Below are 21,038 nucleotides of genomic sequence, written 5' to 3' on the forward strand. Positions count from 1 at the left end.
TCCTATTGACACGGACAAGTGTGATGCAGAACTGTGAATGGACTTGCCTGATTACAGAATGAGACCTCAGGCTGGTCCCAGCTTCTGGGTGTGTGGTTTTGCTTTCATAATTCATTTTTATCATAAGAGAGATTCTGTGGCACAGGTGTGTATTCACACAATCAAATGGCAGCCTGAACACAGGTGATGCTGGAGACGTTTTTAGAAAGAAGGTCAATAATGGTTTAGAAACTGTATCTCTTACCTCATCAGTGAATCCTATAATTCTAAAGCAATGCTGAATTGCTTCAAATTGTCTTCCATAGGAATCCTTAGTAACAATATCATGCATTACTCTTCCAGTTTCATTATCAATATATCTAAGTAGAATAGGAGAAAGAAAGCACCAAACTAGCAGATATGCCAGTACAAACTTCCATGACTTTAATGTAACTGCATCAGCAAATGGGAAGAATATTCATTGAAATATCTTTCGATTAAAAAATTAAAACTTAGTGCCAAAATATTTAATTAAAAGTAATTAATTAACTTTTGCTTATACTTTGTTAATATCTGTTCATAGCGTTACTAACATTTTATACACACACACCCTCACCCAATACAGATCAGATGCTCTCCAAGTACAGATGTCAATCAAAAAACACAATTCCAAAATGCATTTGGGGTTCTCTGAAGTATTACAAGAAAGCATGAGGTGACTGTCCTGATCTGAAAGTAGGATAGAATATTTACACAATAATAAGATTGTTCCTTCCTTCTCTTTAAATGATTCAAGTTCTCATACAAATAATGTAATTCTTTATTGACCATCCTTTTCTTTGCTTGGGATGATTAAAAAAGATCCTTAAGGGATGTTGAAAGATTAAGAGAGATTTTAAGGCATCATACTGAAAGCAAGAGCTGATAAATAGCTAATTGCAATGAATAGTTAAAACAAGTTACCTAGGAGGCTTTTTTTCAGGAAGTCTATATTCAGAAAGTTTCTTCTGATGATAAAGGCCAGCATAAATATAATAAAATATATGGAAATTTTTCTCTCCCCTGGAAACAAAAAAAGTATTTATATAAAGCACAGATGTTTATACTCGCAGTATCTTGTACAAGGAAAAGTGGAAATCCTTATTGTGAGCTAATAGAGTAGGTAGCAAATATCACACTTGTTTTAATGGTATAGGATCAGTGTCAATAACAGTGAAAGCCTGACAACAATTATTTCAACTGTGAAACACAGAACACCCAGCCAATCATAATATTTCTCCAAAGAATGGAATGGGTCTGGCTTCCAATCCAAAAGAACCTTACTATTCTTTTCATTACAGTACTGTATAAAAGACTAGCACTTCAGTAGAAGACACTACTGAAAGCATTTAAAATAAGGGCTTTTGCAGAATTAAACAGAATGCAAACATTTCATAAACATGAAAGGACAGATGATTTGTACACTTACACAGCCTGTTTTATGACCCTTGATTTTTCAAGTAGATACTCAGAAATCTTTGCCCCCATTACAGCTCCTGTGGGCGTAAACATCATTTCCAGATATTTTCCGAAGCGACTTGAGTTGTCATTGATGGCAGTACAGGCATTCCCAAATGCTTCAACCAGAGGATTCACCTGAAGAATTTTCTCACGCAAAGCGCGGTTATTGGCCTTCACAGAACAGATACAGACCAGAAGGGCCATTAAAAGAATATATTGCTTACCCACAATCCAATTCCTGCCTCAGAAGCATAGCATCCTGTTATCGTAACTTCTCATGGAGTTTGATACCCTGCTAACCTAATTATACAATAGGGCCATAAACTGAAAAAGAAATGTCCTATTTGTAAAACAAAATATATATATATAAATACATGTATTCTTTCTTCTCTGCAATTGTTCTGCCTCCAAAGCTTCATGAAACTTAGTTAAAGCCCCCAAACCATCAAAAACTGAACAAGAAGAATATTAGCTAAGATTGAAATCATACTAATACATATACTTATGGTTAACCTTACACACTTATTTTCCCATTGATTTGCATTAGAATAATTACTCATTGCATTTAAACGTGTAAGAGCTTCTAAGATCAGATTCAAAGCAAGATCTGTCATTCTTTATTGTATACATGAACAATGTCATAAGCACAGTAGATAAGTATAAGCACTGAACATTTGGAATTTGTTGCTTTCCCTTTAAAAGTATTGAGTGGCTTGGCACAGGTTGTACTCTAACACCTTGATTCAGTGCTCACAAACGCTTGATTACTCTGTCCCTGACTTGAGTGGGAAAATTCACATGAACAGTTTTAAGTATTAAACATTAAATAAAAAGAAAATTTCAGGGGGTGGGGAGAATTTGTTCATAGTTTTACATGATTGGCTAGAAATACCTTTCCCAAGAAGGTCAAATGTTGGACGATCAGATGGGCACTTTCTGTCTTTCCAGCACCACTTTCCCCACTGATGATAATGCACTGAACACACAAACAAAACAGTAAGTGCACAGCTCACCACATGGTCAATAAATGGGTTTTCAGCTGTTATTGCTCCTGTTTATTATTTAACTTTTAGTACCAAAACTGCAAAATACCTTAGGGGTCAACCCACTCAACTTCTTTCAGACAGGAAAGATCAGTAGAGGCTGAGTGTAATCATTTCTTAATTCCTTAGATCACTAAAATGCATCTTGCAATACCTGACAGGAATGTGCATATATGCAAAGGAGTGAGTGATATTCTAAGCACTAAGACAAATGAGTGACCGTGTCTACAAGCTAACATACGCTGTGCACACAGGCAGCTTGTTGCAAATATTCAAAACTCTGAAGATTGCCACAGCTAGTTGATGTAACATAATTCAGCAGTGCATCTGAGCTCACTTCATTGAGTTCATTTGAATTAACATGAAAAACAGGGTACAGCTGTACTTAATATACTCACCAAAAGTCTGCTCCTGGCTTTAAAAATTATGTTAAGGTTTGCTGCTGTGTAGAGAGATTATCCTGTAAGTGATGCTGATATTCAGGCTAAAACAACAGACTGACATCTAAACAGTTCAGAAAAATATGCATCTGTTCATTGGGTGAGTCTGAGAGAACATACCCATGTTATTCCTGAGTTGGCAGTCTGTATGTAACATGGTATTTTATAGGTTCTCCAAAGGCTTACAAACTCGAGGATTAGCTGGAAGCATCTGAATTACTCAATCTGCTTTCTGCTGGTATGTTTCATGAATGAAATGGAAGGCCAGTACACCTGGAATGTCAGTTCAGAGCTGAAGTGTGAACACTCCAGGTCACAGCAAGCATGAATTCTAATGCTATTTATTATTTTCCAATTTTTCATGTGCCCTACAGATCACCAGTGCAAATATTAGTTTACTTAGAGTACAGTGTGAACTGACATAGGATAAATGTTAATGCCAAGCAGTTGCATAGACTTGTAAATTTCTATGCAAACACATGAGACTTCCTTGCACCATACACTGACTCATGCAAGATTCTTTGCTGGGAAAAGAGATGACGTCCTAAAATACTTGATGCAATGATACTTGATACAGAACCGAGCTTTGTGAAAGGCTTTGAAAGAGACAGCAGTTCTCCAGACAACATTTCTGACACTCTTTTTTGACCAAGAGAAAGATTATCCATTCTCCCCAGCCTGGAATATATGGAGTCATTCCAGCTCTTTTTTATTTACCATTCTCACTGTGAAATAACCTTGCAAGAGCAACCTTTGTTGTTCCATACAAAGCAATGCATACCAGTGGGGAGGTAAGTTATATAAAGTATATAAATATATATATAAAGTACATGGAATAATTAGTGGGTATGTTAGGTACTGCTAGACTCTGTGCTCTATGATAGATATTGCTGTGAAGTTTTCTTAGGAATCAGACATCTTGTGGTGTCTGACAGAAGGTGTGGATGTTGACTCTAAATAATGTTAGTGATATGACATTTACAGTTCCTTTCCTTAATTCTTGTCAAGTATTTTTGCATTTCTTGGAAATAGACAACCTAGTGATGGACTCAGAGTGTTTTGATACCTAGAACAGTCTTAATCTACTTTACTAGAGGAGTAATGTACAACAGCTTACACAAAGACCATGAGTTCTTGAAGAACTCATACTGGCCATATTTGACTTTAGCTTCACCAGAAATGTTAGACTTTGAGTCAATTTTCAGGCTTCAAAGGAAAATGCAAGGGAAAGCTGAATGGATAAACAAGCAGAGTAAGTACATTTTTGATCTAGTTACATTGTGCATCTAGCACACCCTAGAAAGAAGAGCCAGCATAACATCGCCAGTTAATGCAGATAAACATACTCCTGTAGTCTTTTACAAACAGAAAATAGCAAACTATACATGCCAGCAGGCATAGCCAGATGTCTGCAAATAATTTGCTGCCTCTGCATAAATGCAAATTACTTCTTGAAGAGACAGGAAGGACATATAAAATTAAAAATCTATAAAGTTAGCCTGATGGACTGACAACAAAACTATTTTTCTCTAGATAATAATATATGTAAATAATTAGTAGACCCCAATACATATGTACATACAACACATCATATTCAAATAGTGCAAAATTACAGTTTTAAGAACGCAATAAAAAGGAATCTAACTTCTACAGCACAGTATTTCATTCTCATTAAAATCATTGCTAGACTTGTGTCCTCATTACATTCATATTAGACCTATCCTTAATATAGTCTACTAAACAATGACTTGACGGTTTGTGTTTTTTGTGACTTGCAGTAAAAATAAATGATTATCCATTACTTGCTACTGTCTTTCTGCAATGGAAGAGCAGTTAAAACTCTGTTAACCTGCTACAGCACTGAGACCCCCCTATTTTACACAAGTGTAAATAATTACAATACCTAGTGCAAGACAGGTTAGGATCAAATTGTACTGCAATAGCCTGTAGTTGGTGTAAACTGCCAGAAGTTCATGGGTGTCTGGGAAACTATAATGGTCAGGTAACCCTTCTATTTGACCTATTCAACTTTGTGCTCTCTTTTATGCCACTGTCCCAACCTGACTAGATTTCTGCTCTGTTTTTCCTCATACAGGAATAAATGGCTTAAAGAAATAATCTGAAAGTACAACATGAAGGTTCTTACCTGATCTTTGCTGAACGTAACCATACTTTGGTAGGCAGCATCTGCAGAGGCAAATATGTGGGGGGGATTGGATGAACGCTTCACACCATGATAAAGCTTGGAGAACTAAGAAAAAAAAAAAACACAAGTCAGAATACCTAATTAAAATGTACAAATTAATTGTAAAATTAAGAATTGATAAGGAAGATAATGACTATCTTCTGCCTACTAAACAGAAGGCAGTTGTCTGTTCTACCATGAAATTCACACTGAACCACCCAGCAGAGGAGTGGTAATTCTTGGCACTGACCACCTTCCAGAACACAAACTACAACACCTAAAATACATTCCAAAGTTGCCTTCACAAGATAGTCAAGAGAACTGTATCACAAGAAATACAAATACAAGCATTCAAGCAGGGAAATACCCAAGGTGAACCACAGAAACTGCAAAGAGTGAAACTGCAGAGTAAATCTGGAATCTGGTCCCTCTGCCTGCAGCCCTAATTTAGGCACCCACAGCCAGTAGGATTTACGGCTCCACCTCCCTTCATATTCATAAGGAATTAAGCTGCCTCTATCTTTACAGCATTTGATTCACTTCTTTCTTTTAAGCTGCAGCTGACGGTACAGGACATGTAATAACTCAATAGTGAGAGCAACTGTTTGGAAAGCAACAGCCTCAGCATGAGGTGGTTCATATAACCATCTTCTGTTTCCTGGAAGAAAGTACTAAATGCCAGACAAGAACAGCAGTGGCTGGGGCAATATTCAGGCCTCCTGTGAAAGTTGTGTCACCATGGGAAAAGCATCAAAATCAAACTACATCAAACTGAAAGGGGGGGGGGGGGGGGCTAAATAAATAAATAAATAGCCATACATCTCTGAAGGAAGAAAAGGCTGGGGTTAGTCTGTGCTCCCATCATCATTTAAGTACTTTAGCCAGTGGTGTTAATAAAAAATGCAAAGTAAGTACTGTCCACATCTTGGAGTCTCTCTTACCTGTGGAGAGTAAATGCTGAGATTCTGGAAGGGGTTTAAGGCTATTAAAATGTCTCCCACATAAGTATAAATTTGTAAGTCAGCATAGCGTTTCTGCAGCTGATGGATAATGGTATCCTGAGAAGATTACAGAAAGTTTGATTGTTAAGCAATATTTTTCCAGTCAAGATAATTTTTGTAAATATACTGAGAACACTGATTAAAAAGTACTTATTATACATGTTATTAATTATTTCTTAAACACTGACATCACAAAACCAAACAAATATTTTCGAATTTCTCACTAATATCATAAAACTAAGTTAAATGGCATACCCTATTGCCAGATAAGCATGCACTTTGCTGTATCAGCCCAAGAAGTAAACTTCCTGAAAACAAAATGGCCATGCAGATTTTCTGCACTTCACAGTATGTTTCCATTTAATTTTTTATTTGACTGTGAAACAAGGATAATAGTTTTTCAAGGATTAGATTTGAACTGGTAGTAAGAGACTGCTTTAAGCAGAATGCTAACACGATTTAGTATTATTATGTCATCTTCTCACTGGCATGCAGGTTAAGGATCCTCAGGAAAAAAATGCAGATAGTCTGCACATAGGTGTTATAATAAAATATGCAGCTGATATTATTTCACCACTTTTTATGCAGAAGTCGTAGATGTGTTACTCCATATAATTCATCAGTTTTAGAAAACTCACTTAAATCAAAATCTTCATGACTAAATTTCCCATTTTAGGACACTTGCAAAATATTTTAAACTATCTTCACTCATATTTAAATTCTTCACCATAAAAGGATTCACTGCTACTGGTTTTATGTCATTAATAAATAGAATATTAATGATGATAGCAGATCAGTCACAAGACAATTCCTTTTCCATGCTGAGACAAAACCTTGCAAAAATATCCTCTCATTCTGTTAAAAGAAACAGGGAAATGTGAAGCACAGTTGTCAGAAACTGCTGCTCAGACAGTACAGTACCTCATCTAGAACTTCTAGATTTACCAGATCGTCATCCAGAGAGTACTTGTCAGCTCCATCCACATGGTAAGGTCTTCTAGTATGTATTCGTTCATGCCTGGAAGTTTGTTAGTAAAGCACCACAGTTACAAAACTTGATAAAATACAGCAAATACAGAGGCAATGGAAATCATGGGTGAGTGTTTTGGCCATGCAGAAATATTAGGCACGCTCTCTGAAATACTTATTGTTAACTCGAAATACCCTTTCATAAAAGCAACACATCAGTTTGCTGTGCAGTGTAGTATCCCTGTTTTCTTTCTCACAAGATATATTTATTAATGCTCACAGAAAAGATTTCTCTGTAGGTTTACTACTCCCCACTAATACTGAAAAGTATTTTTAAAATATCTTTTCCCTTCTTGACATAAGTTAAAAAAAGTACCATTCTGATTAATTAAATCTTCCCCACCCCACGTGCCTAGTCTACAGTTTTATCATCTAATGAAGTTACAAGAAGTAATAAGTAGTATAAAATCCTCCTATTACCTTGTTGTATGACAAAGCACCTCCTCAGATGACCCTAGATCTGGTCCAGAACATTTCTGAACCACAGCTGCCATCAGACTCTAAATTGTATGGATGTTCAGTCAGCTTGTCCTCAGAGATTTAAGCCACACAATAAGCAGCAAAGACAAACAGTCACATAACCCCTTTATAATCAGATTATGCTGAAGGAATCTTTGAAAATGCTGTGTGTATGTTTTTAAACAGCACATCTTTTTGAAACAGGGACAAATCAAGACAGTATAATATGTCTTCCACAGAGGGGGTGAAATACGAGTGCTGTAAGCACAACTAGGCTTTTCTTTACAACAAACATAATCAAAGCATAGTAGGAGGACACCCACCGAGATACAGTCTGCATCCTGCTGAGTAACATTTAGCATTGATCCTCAATGACAGTCCCTGACAGATTGTTTCTGCATTGGTTGCCACGTAGAAAGTATAAATCACATGCTCATACATCCAGAAACAATGCTCAATATTGTATCAAGCAATAACAGAATGATAGTGCAACATGACAGGAAATACTCTTTATCTATAACGTTGAAGGTTAAGGTAAAGATGTAGCAGGTCTTTTTTCTTTAATCCTAAATTCCTATAGTCATGGAATCCTGTTTGAAAAAATAAGCAGAGGCTCTTGCTTTTTGTCTCTTTATGAGCACTTACACATGAACTGAGTAAGATTTCATTCAGTAAAGAGACTATTTTCATACCCAAGAGCTATTGTGTACAGAAGAATTATTGCTTGGAAAGTGTCTAACAAAGAGAAAAGTGTTAAGTATTGATAATTGTGAACTACATTTAAAGATCTTCATTTTTTATGTCAATTTTTATTCATTTTTCTTGTTTACTTTTGGCAACTCTATGAGTTCTGGAAAACTACTCTGTAATGCTTTATTTGAATTGTAATTAAATAAAACTGTGTGATCTGTTTTGTCAGCTAGGATATAAAATACAGGGACCACAGCAGGTTTTGATGACAGTCCCGCTTATATTTTCCATCCTACGTCCCCAAACAGAAATGGTTGTTTCCTTGATGTACGTATGAAGAAATGAAAGAAGAACACACAAACTGTGAAAGAGAAATTCTTCCAGTGGTTATTATTTCCAGTGAGCAGCATGGAGACAGTGTCAATTTGTTCAAAGTTCTATTCAATTAAACCTTCCATTTTTAGATTTTTGTTAGGTGCTTACTACATTCATGAACATTACACTTTGCTGACAAGCCAGATCCTCAAGGGAATACGAATGCATGTAAGTGGTATAATGAACTACTGTTTTTCTAATTGTTGTTTCAATTTCAAAACAAAATTCAACCTCTTACTTCACAGGTGACAAAAATGTTGTTATAAATAATTTAAACCATTTAGAGATGGGAGCAGTTATCAGCCCACAAGTAAAGCAAGTATTTTAACAGTTTCTGGACTTCATGGAGATGTGACTAACAAAGCAATGGCTAGACATTATAACTAATATAACTAAACTGTGAGGATATCTTTTCCTAGCTTAAGCCATCATAACCACAATATTAAATTGCAACAAGATGCAAGTATGGATTTATATACCAGAGGTGCAGGGAGGAGGAGGAAAGAGGGCACATCTAAACCTAAGCATCTCTAATTGCAGAATGGCTTTGCAAACTAATCTGTTATCTGATTGTGTATTAAACTCCCACTGTTTGTTCTCCTTAAGTGATAAATGACTCAACTGCGTTATTGGAAAAGTGTTTTGTTTTGTTTTAAATCTATGTAAATAAATAATTAAGCAAACTACTCTTAGTCAAATATGTAAACCAGATAACCTTTGTGCATATATTTCCTTGTGCTTAACTCATTTTCCTAAGTACATGATTAGGAAGAGGATATTAGGAGCATAACATCACATTAGCTTCAAATCTCCTGCTGGCCTCATCAGTTTTCTACTGACCCTAAATCCTGCTGATATGTTGACAGAGCGGGAAGAAAGAATACATACAGTAAGCGTCTATTATTTCTACAATTTTACATCAGAAGTACACCCTGCTTTTAAAGTATTTTCAAAACATTTCTTAAAAACCAGAAGGAAACCCTCTTACTTGGAGGAATAATTGTAATTTTTTTTTTCCTTCAACAGTGCAATTACCAGCCTTTTTTCAATTACTGTTAGATTCACAGAATGGTTTGGGTTGGAAGGGACCATAAAGATCATCTAGGTCCAACCCCCTTGCCAAGTGCAAATTCTAAGCAAAAGGAAAATTGACGGTGTTAGCTTATTTGCCTCAAGGTTCCAGGAATGTTCTGATTCATATGCTGTAGGATGTAGTCTCTTCATTACAAAGTGACATAATAGGGCTAGTCACTTAAGGTACGTAACCTTATAAAGCCTGAAGAGCAGTATTAGATTTATTCCAGAATTCTAGTGATGAGCATTCTCTCTTGAAAAAGGCTCTGTTCTCCCAAACATTTTCACTTCACCTTTTTATCACACAAAGATAGCTGGAGAGAGTTTTTTTCGGATTTTGAAGGAGGAGCAAGTGGCAAGCAGCACTTCCCTTGCACTAGATGTCAGCCACAGTAATAGAAGTGCACTGTAAATAGCTATATGCTAATATGACCCCGCAATCAAGCTGATGATGGGGAAGGAAAAGCTAAATTGACCACAGATACTTCTAGATTGAAAAATCACCTTGCTGGCAGGTCCAGCCTGAGGATTAAAGCAGCACAGATCATGAGTTTTTTTGTTCTTTGGAAAGTCCCCTTTCTCCAAGCTCTCCCTCCTCTACCCCCAGCATTCTTTTATAACAGTACCTTTACTTTGGCCTCTTCATGCAGTTAAGTATTTGTTTAGTGTTCTTCTAGGACTCACACAGGAAAGCTTGTTTCTGTGCTAGTTCTCCTTTAAGTTATTGCCAACTTTAAAATGATTTGTGCCCAAATAGAGATTACAAGAAAAACACTCAACACGATGAGAGAACAAAAAAATAGCAGTGAATGTGCTGTTGTCACACAGAGAAGCACAACCTATTCCCTGAACCTATTCCCTGTGCATTGCGAAGAGCAAATTTTGCTCCTGTACATCAAGTTTCAGCCTGGAATAAATTGTTGAAGCAAGGTCATAATAGAAACACTGACAAAGCCTTAATTACAACAATATAAAAGCTGTAGCTATAACAAACATCTGTGTAACCTGCAGTAAAAATACGTATACTGTAATCAGACCAAGGATTGATTGCCTTTTGGGGCCCCAATTGCTTTGTAATTTTTTTTCCTGTACTTTTTAACTATTTTTTAACAGTCACCTGATATGTGTACAGATGAAGGCTAGAAGTATTGCATTTAACCCACATTAAATCCTGTGTGTGCAGCATTTTACAATCAGAGAACTATTTCTGTTTCTGTTATTCTGAGTCCAAAGGAAATTACTGACTGAATGCAATCAAGTTCCTTGCAGTTAATTGCTTTCAAGCCTAAATGTGAGCTGGCAGAGAAGCTACATATCTGGTTGTAAGAATTACTTCCTTGGATGGACTGCTGCTGTAATCCAGCTGGCTGACAGGAGGGGGGAAGCTGCCAAGCCACCATAGCCTCATCCTAATATTGGAGAAAGCACCCAGAACCTACCTGCCCTTCTCAAACTATTACGTTTGCCTTTTTTTTTCCTTTTTTTTTTTTCTATTCTTTTTTTTTACTTTCCTTTTTACAAGCTTCTTCAGGTTTGGTTCATCTTGATGATAAGGTTACATTTTTCTCCCTGAAAATCCAAGGTTTCTCAACTGTCTGTTCCCCATTACAGTGGCACACTGACCCAGCATGATCCAGAACAGTGAACTCTTTGCTGTCTACACTAAACTCGTTAAAAAAATATATAATAATAATAATAACAATAATAAACCACAGCAGTTATCTACCCAAATGCTGAAGTTCTTTCATTCTTTTAAAAACTGAAAACAGAGATTACTATATCATTTCCTGTTGATTCCTATAAAGAAGCCTATTCATAGAGGAACATAAAATACCAAGACTGTAGGAAAACATCCAAGATAAGAATAAACCATGCCTGGAGTTCACCTCTTCAAAGCTGCTGATAATTTGGAAACAGCCGCTTTGACCCATATAACCAAAAGCATTTGATACTTAATCAAAATTGAATTTCAACATAGAGTCAATTCTAAGAATTTTACGCCAGGAGTTAATCACTTGAGGAAATATAACAGACTATTTCTTTGCTGAGCTTCAGCTCTATGACATTTCATAGACAGGGATAACAAAACAAAAGTAGATGGCAGTTGAGATTTTTAGCTATTATGATTACCTTAAAACTGTTACGAAGTTACCTACTGCATTTTGTAAGCTGCTCTAGGTTAGCTCTCCCTAAAGAATACATAGACATACAAATGAAACATAGCTCATACCTATACTAGAAATAATGTCCATTGCTTTATCACCTTTTAAGATAAGAAATCCTACAACAGATCTCCAAAGCTCCTTTTGCCTTTTTCTCAGACCTCCATGTAATAGTTTCCAATAAGAATAGTTTCTAAGATTTTGAAAAATGGTTTGTGAGAACAGCACCAAGGCAAAACTTTTTGAATGTATTCTGTAAAGACTCTTCCCTGCTTTCTTCCTCATTACATGTGTGGAAAAAAGGGTATCAGTGCTAGGTTTTGTGCAACTGGCAACACCCCACCTATTTTCATAGGGATATGAGATATCTGCATCTCATGCATAAAAATAATGTAGGGAAATGTACCTAAAGCTGGTGGAAATGTCTCAAAGAGCATCCTTTTCATTAAAAAAAAAAAAAAAAAAAAGAGCAGGAGCAAGTGTTAATGTTGTGTGTGGGTGTTTTTTTTTGGGGGGGTGTTGTTTTTATTTTTTGCATTTAAAAAGTGTTAACTTTTACTAGCACAAACCTTTTTGTTTTAGTTATTAATTTCTCACATAAAGGAAATCGAGTGTAAAGCTCTCTCTAGGAGGTTACCTCATGGCAAAAGGACATGCCAAAACAATATCTTTGTCAGAAACAAACTGATGATAGCAACAAATGTCTGTTAGTAGGCTCTTCTCAGCAAACCCAACAAAGAGCTCCTTTAGTTCAGATGGAAGACAAGCTATGCTGAGCTTAAGTCTAACTATACTGAGCTCAAAGTTTATAATTGAAGAATTGAAAGAAAAATTACGGAGGAGTTTCAGGCTGTGGCTGCAAAGGTCAGACCAGATGATCCTGTCAGAAGGTGAGCTTGCTTCTTTCTACCTGTATCATCCCTTACTTTTGGTCACTTGAGATAATCCCTCCTTTACTTCAGCTGTATCAGCTGAGGAACCCCCTCTCTGCAGTTTCTAACACAGTAAAAAAATCATCTGTATCTTTCTGCTGGCTTAGTTTTCTTAGTTTTTTCTTCTACTTCAGAAGCTCCAGTTCAGGAGGTTTTGATAACCATTGGAGCTGAAATAAAAACAGCATCATGAGCTTGTTCCTGGAAGCTGTGGTAGAATGGGAGAAAGAAACCAGTTCTTTCCTTTTTAGTAGCAGTGAACTGCTGTATCAGCTCTCCACATCTCCATTATACCCTCGGGACATACTTTGATGAGAAAGTTGAGCTGCGATTTAAAATCTCTTTGCCAAAGAAAACGATCTGGTTCCGTTTTCTGACATCTGTGGCTTCCCTTCCTCTCTTGCACCAGCTCCACCTAGTCTTCAACCCCTTGGTGAGTCAGATACAGTCAATAACCCAGGAGAAAAGCAGTCCTGATTTAATTTGGCTTTGCCAGGCTGGCTGTCTCTGCTAGTTCTCTGAACTCAGTCAGCTCCCTGTCAGGTCAGACAAGCCCCACAGTTAACACAGCAAGAATATGGGTGAGGAAACTGGGACTTGACAATGAGCTGAGCCCATTTGTGAAGCCAGGCTTTGAGTTAAAGTCACTAATGTATTTCAGGACAGATCCTTGGCCACAGTAACATAAAGCAATGGGAAATAAATCCACAGCGTTGATAACGGTTTCCTCAGAGCAGGTGGAATTGCCTCCTGGACATAAATTACACCCATAAAGGATATTCTGGGCCAAAGTGAACAAGCCTGTGCTGAGAGAGATTCAAATGAGACCAACAGAGAGCCGTGATGCAGCTAGTATATCCCCAAAGTTTCTGGCAAGCAGAATGTCACTCAGAGCTCCGAGAACAAATGGGTGTGACTGAAGTGTCATGCCAGTGCTCTGACTGCTGTTACATTCTGTGCATAGGTGAGTTAATCTGACTTGGAGCAGTTTCAGGCTTGTATGGGAACTTGGAAGCTGGAAAAGTGGCTTAGAAATACCTTCATACCCCCTTGCACTGCATGATCTAGATCTTGCGTTCAGGTACTTGCTTAGCCCTGTATGCATATATTATTTAAATATAGTTTTTTAAAAAAGAAAAATAAGGACATTTAAGTTGTCTTGTATAGGTTATTTGTCTCTAATAGCACTGTAACATTCTCAAAGTAACAGAAAGCTATGTTGTGAATTGAAATGCATCTGATTATACTTTCATTAATGTAAATCGAGAGTAAATCTGTCAAAGCTAGAAAATTGACTGCATGCTTAGCTTAGACCCAGTTACACACTGTTACCTGCAAACACACCCTTGCATTCAGTGGGGGAAATGCCACAAAAGTAACTGCCACTTAAACAGCCCGAACATGCACATCACCTGGCAAGGGAAAAGTGATTATATTCCCTGTCTACTCAAACCTTTTCTCACAGGTAGGAGTGCCATTAGAAAAGATGGATCACACCGATCTAGCTAAACAGGTCAGTCCCTTTTGCACCTGCCATGAACTACTTCCCCTTCCTGAGCCTAACCAGCTCAACTACATTGGCAGATAAATAATGCAAGTGACATTTTTTTTCTGTGAGTTTATATTATGTATTTATTATGTATAGTTATATATTTATAGTTATTTTATAAACACATTAGACAATTTTTCAAGGCTTTTCACTGCTACCATTTTTCCTAGGGTTAAATCTCCCTACTACAGAGCCAAGCTCTTTACTGTTATCAGACTGTGTCTATACCTCTGGGTATAAATTATAATTAGATGCTGGTTGGTTCTCTTGTAATAAGCTTATGTTTATAGTCCAACATTAACTGACTGATAGTAAGTACCTATTTAAAATTTAGAACTTTCCTACTTTCAGAATATAAAACTGCCATTTTCAGTCCTGGCTAGTTATAAGCAACTGAATGTAGGGCTTTACAACAGAAATGTTCATCATTAAAGCAGTCAGCATTATGGAAGCCCAGCACTTCTTAATATTAGACACTGTTTTCAGATGCTCCTAGTCTTCAAAACTGTAATATTGTCAATTTATTTTTTATTTATTAAGGCATTCCTTAGAGTACAAGCAAACCTTTGGAAATGTTTTGAGATTCTTTCTACAAAGCAGCTAAGACCCCACTTTTTGGCACACAGACTTGGTGTTTTGCATGGATATGCTTTTGCAGTGCTACTAATTTTTTCCCAATTTGATCAACTTACAAACATTTGGAAAAATCAGTGCCTCTTCATTCTGAACAATATGTTGTATATTTCAATGGTAAAGCTCACTGAATTTTTGTTCTCACTGAGCATGCTCTCAGCCCTGATCAAAGTGGGTCAGTGCTTCAAAGAACAAGCAAGAAGCTAGGAGTAGTACTGTAGTAAAAGGCTGCAGTGATCAAAAAAAAAAAAATCAGAAACACATTCTGTCTCTTCTCCTATTTGGAAACGCTGAGAGAACGGGGACTGTTCAGAAAAGTCTCAAGAGGTACCTTATTAATGTATGCAAATACCTGAGAGGAGGGTGCAGAGAAGATGGAGCCAACCTCTTTTCAGTGGTGCCCAGGGACAGGGTAAGAGGCAATGGGCACAAACTAAAAAACAGGAGGACCCATCCAGGAAACACTTTACTGTGAGGATGGCCAGACACTGATACAGGCTGTCCAGAGAAGCTGTGGAGTCTCCCTCCTTGAGATATTCAAAAGCCATCCAGGCATGGTGCTGAGCAGCCTTCTTTGGTGTCCCTGCCTGAGCAAGGGAGTTGGACCAGATAACCTCCAGAGGTCCCTTACAACCTAAAAGATGTGATTCTATGATTCTTTAATAGTGGTTGTACAGTATATTGGCTTCAAAGTGAAGGTAAAAGATGACTGTTTCTCCAGTAGCCTAACCTTGTCTCCCCTCTTAGCATTCACTGGCAGTGGCAGATGCCCTCTAGTTCAGAGGCATGGCTAAAAGCAAAATGACAATGAGTATGCAGAGAGCAGGGCTTCAGGAGTAGAAGTGAAACTATAGCAAGAACCGGGAAAGGTGAACTCAGTGATGTGAAAGAGCAAGTGGTCTGCAAGCTACATTATTAGTTTATGAACAGACTTGGGAAAATAAATACTGGCTTGGTCTTGATTCCTTCTCATCCCACATTATGGAGACAGATACCAAAGGGATTTGCTGGAAAACCATGAGGAATCCATTTCAGAGCTCCTCTTAGCATAAGAATCATTCCATTCTGTGTATCTTCTATTTGGTCAAAAGCTGGGAAAATGCCATTATCTTTTGTGCCATCCAACCCACAGTTGTAGTAGTCTATCTGTGAGGAGTTACATGGGGGAGATCCACTCAGGAGGAAAGATACAGCAGAAACCTGTAGTGTAACACTGGCATAGCTCTCTTTCTCACAGTGAGCAGTTTCTGGTATGCATTTCCAGTGGGGAGAGTGCAGGGAGAACAAGCTAGAAGTCAGCTTCACCTTGAAACTGTACTTATAGCTATTCCTTTATTTTAACTTGTACATTTTTGTTTGTGCTTTCAGCATTTAAGCTACAGAATCTAATGGCATATAAGCATATACATGTTTATGACTTATGAATCATGACATTTAATTTTCTTCATCAACATTAGTAGGTGTTTGTTTATAATAACGGGCCAAGGCTTATCTCATGCTAGACAAATTTCATATTACAGAATGATTGCTGAGCTTGGAAAGGTGTGCTCATTTGCATTTAATTCTTTTTTGAAACAGTGAAATTCTGCCACCCTCTGGACAGCAAATAAACTAAGACATTTAGTAAACCTCAAAAGTAAAAAGTAAAACAAGACAAAAAACTCACTGTTGCTGATGAACATTCATTGCTTTTTAAGCACATATTTAAATTAATTAGTAGGCTGAATGAAAAATAACAGTTATTACTAAACCAAAGGCAAAACAATTATTTTAAGTACTGAATAACCTACTTACTAATAGCATCTAATCAAAAAGGACACTTTAAAGTGTTCCATTCTTAACCTTTTCTAGTAGTCACTTCATTGTTCACTGTTGTATTTCTGCTACCAAAATACGTCTTTCATCATGCCAACAGGTATTTCCTCAGACCAGAGCATTCTGGAAATTCTACCATCTCTGAGATTAAGCCAAAAGCAAATACACATAAAATTAGAGTTCAGTGGAAAAAAGGCTGAGAGTTTGTATCATGACTGACCAAAGTAGCTTTAAAAGCTATCAGTGGGAAAGTATGTTTCTTGCATTCACATGGCATACAGCACTTACTGCTAATAACATTGCTAGTCAATACATTCACATGATCATTTGAAACAGTAAATATCTGGGCATTTAAAGTTTCAAATTTTGCTTCCAGGATTAGTGGGAGGAAGGATAGCTGCTGCATGTGTGTTGTACAGTACCTTGTTTTGGCCACGGAGCCTAGCTGCTGCTGTTCCTGGATGAGTTCAGCCAGCTGTTTTTGCAGAGACATATCTTTACCATGTACTTGTTTAATAAACGGGTGCTCCAAAAGGTGGGTGACTGAAGGACGCTTTTCAAAATCCTTGATAAGACACCTGTGACAGAGAAATAGCAGTCTCATGCAATGATGTTATTTCATTACAGTGTGATTTGAGCTAGCTTAGTGTGTGGTTGTTATAGTATAGTAGTTTCCTTTTCCACAAATTTGAGTTCCTTAGTATGCAAACAGACTTCTCCTATATATTGGAATAAATCTGACATAAAATACTTAACAAAGTGCATTCACCCTACAACTAGTATAAAGGTAATACAACACCAGTCAGAACAATCTGCTGTAAAGCTTTGTTCTGTGTTTAAAATTAATGTTTCAGATAGAGCTTCTATACCACGATGGTGTTAGCATAAGAATCATAGAAAAATCTGTAAACCCATTTATTTCAGCCTGGAAAAGAAATGAATGAGTCAGATTTAAATGCTAGCCAGGGTACCAAAGTTCTCTCTGTGGTAGAAACAGGTTATCAAGTAATGAGTAAAGAGGTGCATCCTATTAGATTAGCATGAAGTGTCATGTTCATTTATATAATCAAGATTTGAAATTGAGGACGCCGTGATTAAAGTAAAATTCTCTTCTGTACAATAAAGCTGAAATAATACTGTTCAAACAGAAGAATGATCTAACAGGATCAGATTGCTTTAAAGTAACCTCTAATTCCTCTTTACATTAAAGTATTCTATTTCTTTTGCTCAAATGTAAACAATGATAATAATCAAGCATGGGAGAAAAGCTGCAATTCAACATACATCTCCCTCCCAGCAACTAATATTTTAGTGAATCATAGCCCAAGATGAGGTTATTTGATGAGCTGTGTTCATGTTATATACTTCATGATTACATTTCATATTTGCTTCTATTAACTGACACATATAAAGTATTTCCTTATCAGGGCCAAAGATCACAAATAAAGATTATCTTTTTACCCAAAAATTCATTGAAACCTTAATTCCTGTTAGAATAACAGATATTCTAGCAGTATCAATACAAAACTTTAAAATATATATATAAAATATCATACACATTAACTGATTTCAAATATTATCAAGCACTTGATAAAACTGATAAACTTGATAAAACAAATAAAGTTTAGCCTCACCTCAAACACTTTACTGAAGCCTAAAGTCTGGTCTTAAAATGATCCTGCAATGTCTTTGGACATAACTTTAATACTTTAGGTTCCTGAAAACCATTTTCTCAGCCTCTTCTTGCTACATGTAGTCCAGAAAAGACAGTCTGTAAAATCTGCTGTCAGTTTAACCGTTTTGGTGAGTTTTGCAATTGGTTAGAACTGAAGCCTCCCAACAGAAGACTAAACTAACAGAACGTGCTTTATCTCCATCCCTCTGAGTGCAAGGCTATAAATACCACTCCTGTCCTCCCATGAAGAGAGATCTATCATTAGACTTTAACAGGTTCATGTCCCCCCCAGCCCTCACACATACTTTTCTTGCTGTCATCCATGGTCTTTAAAAGTCAATACACCCACACAGACAATACGGTCCGTGCCAATCCTGGTTAAATTTATGTGTTTCCTGAGAAAAAGGAAAAAAGCATTTGAAAAGAAAGATACCATTAATCAAGACAGGCAATGGAAAAAAATACAAAACCATAGAAAAATCGTAGATTGATGACAAGTGTCTGAAGTGCGTATGTCATTCTGAAAAGCTCATGCACTCGTGATTTTTACCATTCTAACAGTAACTACAAATTCTTTTTGTTGATACTACACTATTAATATATAAATGCTCCTGTTTCATTTGAATACATCTGGAACGTTACAGTGAATATGTGGCAGCAGTTACTTTTTAGACAGTTGAAAGTTGAGTTTAAATGGAATCTCTTACACATTTCCACACAGAACACCCTGAGAGTATAAAAACTTCTACCCTGTGGTACACATTTATTACAACAAATTTTGCTCTGAGCTCAGGACCAATGCACCCCCAAAGATATCCTATGGACAAGATCCAGAAGTTGCAAGAGAATTTCTTTCCATACAGATGGTTCCTACATGAATCACCCAGATGTCCAGGATACTGGATTTATTGAGGAAGTCTGACAAGATGAGAAGGGAAACACTTTAGAGAAAGAAGTTCTTAGCTCCTCCATTATGTGCCTGAAACACTAGCTGTTTGGGTCTTGCATGTGTTTGAATGAGCATAGGTCAGTTCTGTCAGAGAGAGGGTCTTGAAAACTACCTGAGGATTACCTTTGTTTCTGCTGTTCTCCTGCTGACTAGTCACATTGCATGCAAGTTGCTCTTCTGCTTTGCAACTTCTTAAGTTTATATATAGTTTCATCTACATTGCAGCATTTAATTTCATACACAGTAGGATATTTTTGCGATCTCTGGTCATTTAGGATTTCACTTGAAACAAAAGTGAAGCCTCATGAATTCATAAGACAACTAACTAAGCTAGTAACACGCAAGACACAATTGCAATTCTGTGATCCAAGTCTCCATTCCAAGTTCAGACAGCTTACTGAACATACTCTCAGATGGGCAGCAAGATGTCACAACAAAGCAAAGAACTAGTAACTAACAGCTAACAAGTCTTGGGCCAGTGAAAAAGGTGTCAGGCAGCCAGTATCAGTGCAGAAGTTGAGTAAGGTATCTACACTGGAAGCAGCATTGACACTATAGAAAACATCAATGCATTTACAACGTTAGGGCCTGAAGGGAGGTGAGCATTATTCCAGTGCTTTCTACTGTGCCTGCGTCCACAGTTGCCATAATTGATTAGTACATTTAGTCAGGAAATATAGTCCACATCAAGTACAGAAAAAAATCAAGAATATATACCTTTGAAATCTCGTGACATTAACATTTAAGAGGAAGAGTACAGTAACAAAGCAGCTTTTATAAGGTCACTCACCAGAAAGTATTCCTACTTAGTGTGGCCAACAGAAATCAAAGTGAGCATTGTGCATGCGCAAGTAAATATTAAGAAATCATGTCACTGTAGGATTTGCTTCTGGGAAAGGAGAAAACCAAACTATCTTCAGATGCTCATCTGAGCATTCATTTAAAACCAATTTGGACAGTTAGCTTAGGAACTGTCAAACATCAACCATACAATTACATACCAAACTAACAAATGTGGTGCACCTGCAATTTAATCCAATTTGTTTGACTCACAGAAATTATAAAAAAAAAAAAAAAAACAAAAAAAAAAAAAAAAACACCTTAAGTGATGAGACTGCCTCCCACACAGTAAATTGACTAGAAAATTTACTACAAGATGAGTTTCTCATAAGGTACAATGAAAATATGATCATACTTGGTCTGCAATTTTTTGGATCTAAAATAACTCTGAGAGTAAGTATGCAGAGATTGGAAAAGAAACAAACACTGTACATGTTGGCCTTGTTGAAAGTCAATCCATTACTTAATTTGAAATTCTACTATCTTCCATCATGCTTTCTTGGCTGAAAATTAATTCTCAGAATTCATTAGTGTCACTACATTAAACATAGGTTGCAGCCATTTGCTGCAATCTCACAGCCAGGCTCCTAAGCACCACTTCCATTCTGCCACAATTACAGGCAAAGATGAAGCATTTATTAGCAAAGGATAAGAGCAGCCTCCTGTACACACAGGCCTGTCTGAGGCAGCCTGTAAAAATTCAGTGGC

The 21,038-nt window shown here is 36.9% G+C and overlaps 1 protein-coding gene across 1 annotated transcript in view; it reads right to left on the reverse strand.

Annotated features, from left to right (window-relative positions):
• Positions 1–21,038, reverse strand: part of MYO3B (myosin IIIB) — a gene marked incomplete at both ends in the record, with an annotated part of 189,956 nt that overhangs the window by 97,281 nt on the left and 71,637 nt on the right. The window contains 8 exons of the mRNA XM_084289478.1: positions 245–359; positions 943–1,041; positions 1,448–1,650; positions 2,372–2,455; positions 5,109–5,213; positions 6,089–6,205; positions 7,070–7,166; positions 17,289–17,444. Coding sequence (XP_084145604.1) covers positions 245–359; positions 943–1,041; positions 1,448–1,650; positions 2,372–2,455; positions 5,109–5,213; positions 6,089–6,205; positions 7,070–7,166; positions 17,289–17,444 — 976 coding nt within the window. The remainder of the gene's footprint in view (positions 1–244; positions 360–942; positions 1,042–1,447; positions 1,651–2,371; positions 2,456–5,108; positions 5,214–6,088; positions 6,206–7,069; positions 7,167–17,288; positions 17,445–21,038) is intronic.

The sequence above is a fragment of the Netta rufina genome (genome assembly GCF_964035555.1).
Source record: "Netta rufina genome assembly, chromosome: 6".
In the NCBI taxonomy this organism is placed as follows: Eukaryota; Metazoa; Chordata; class Aves; order Anseriformes; family Anatidae; genus Netta; species Netta rufina.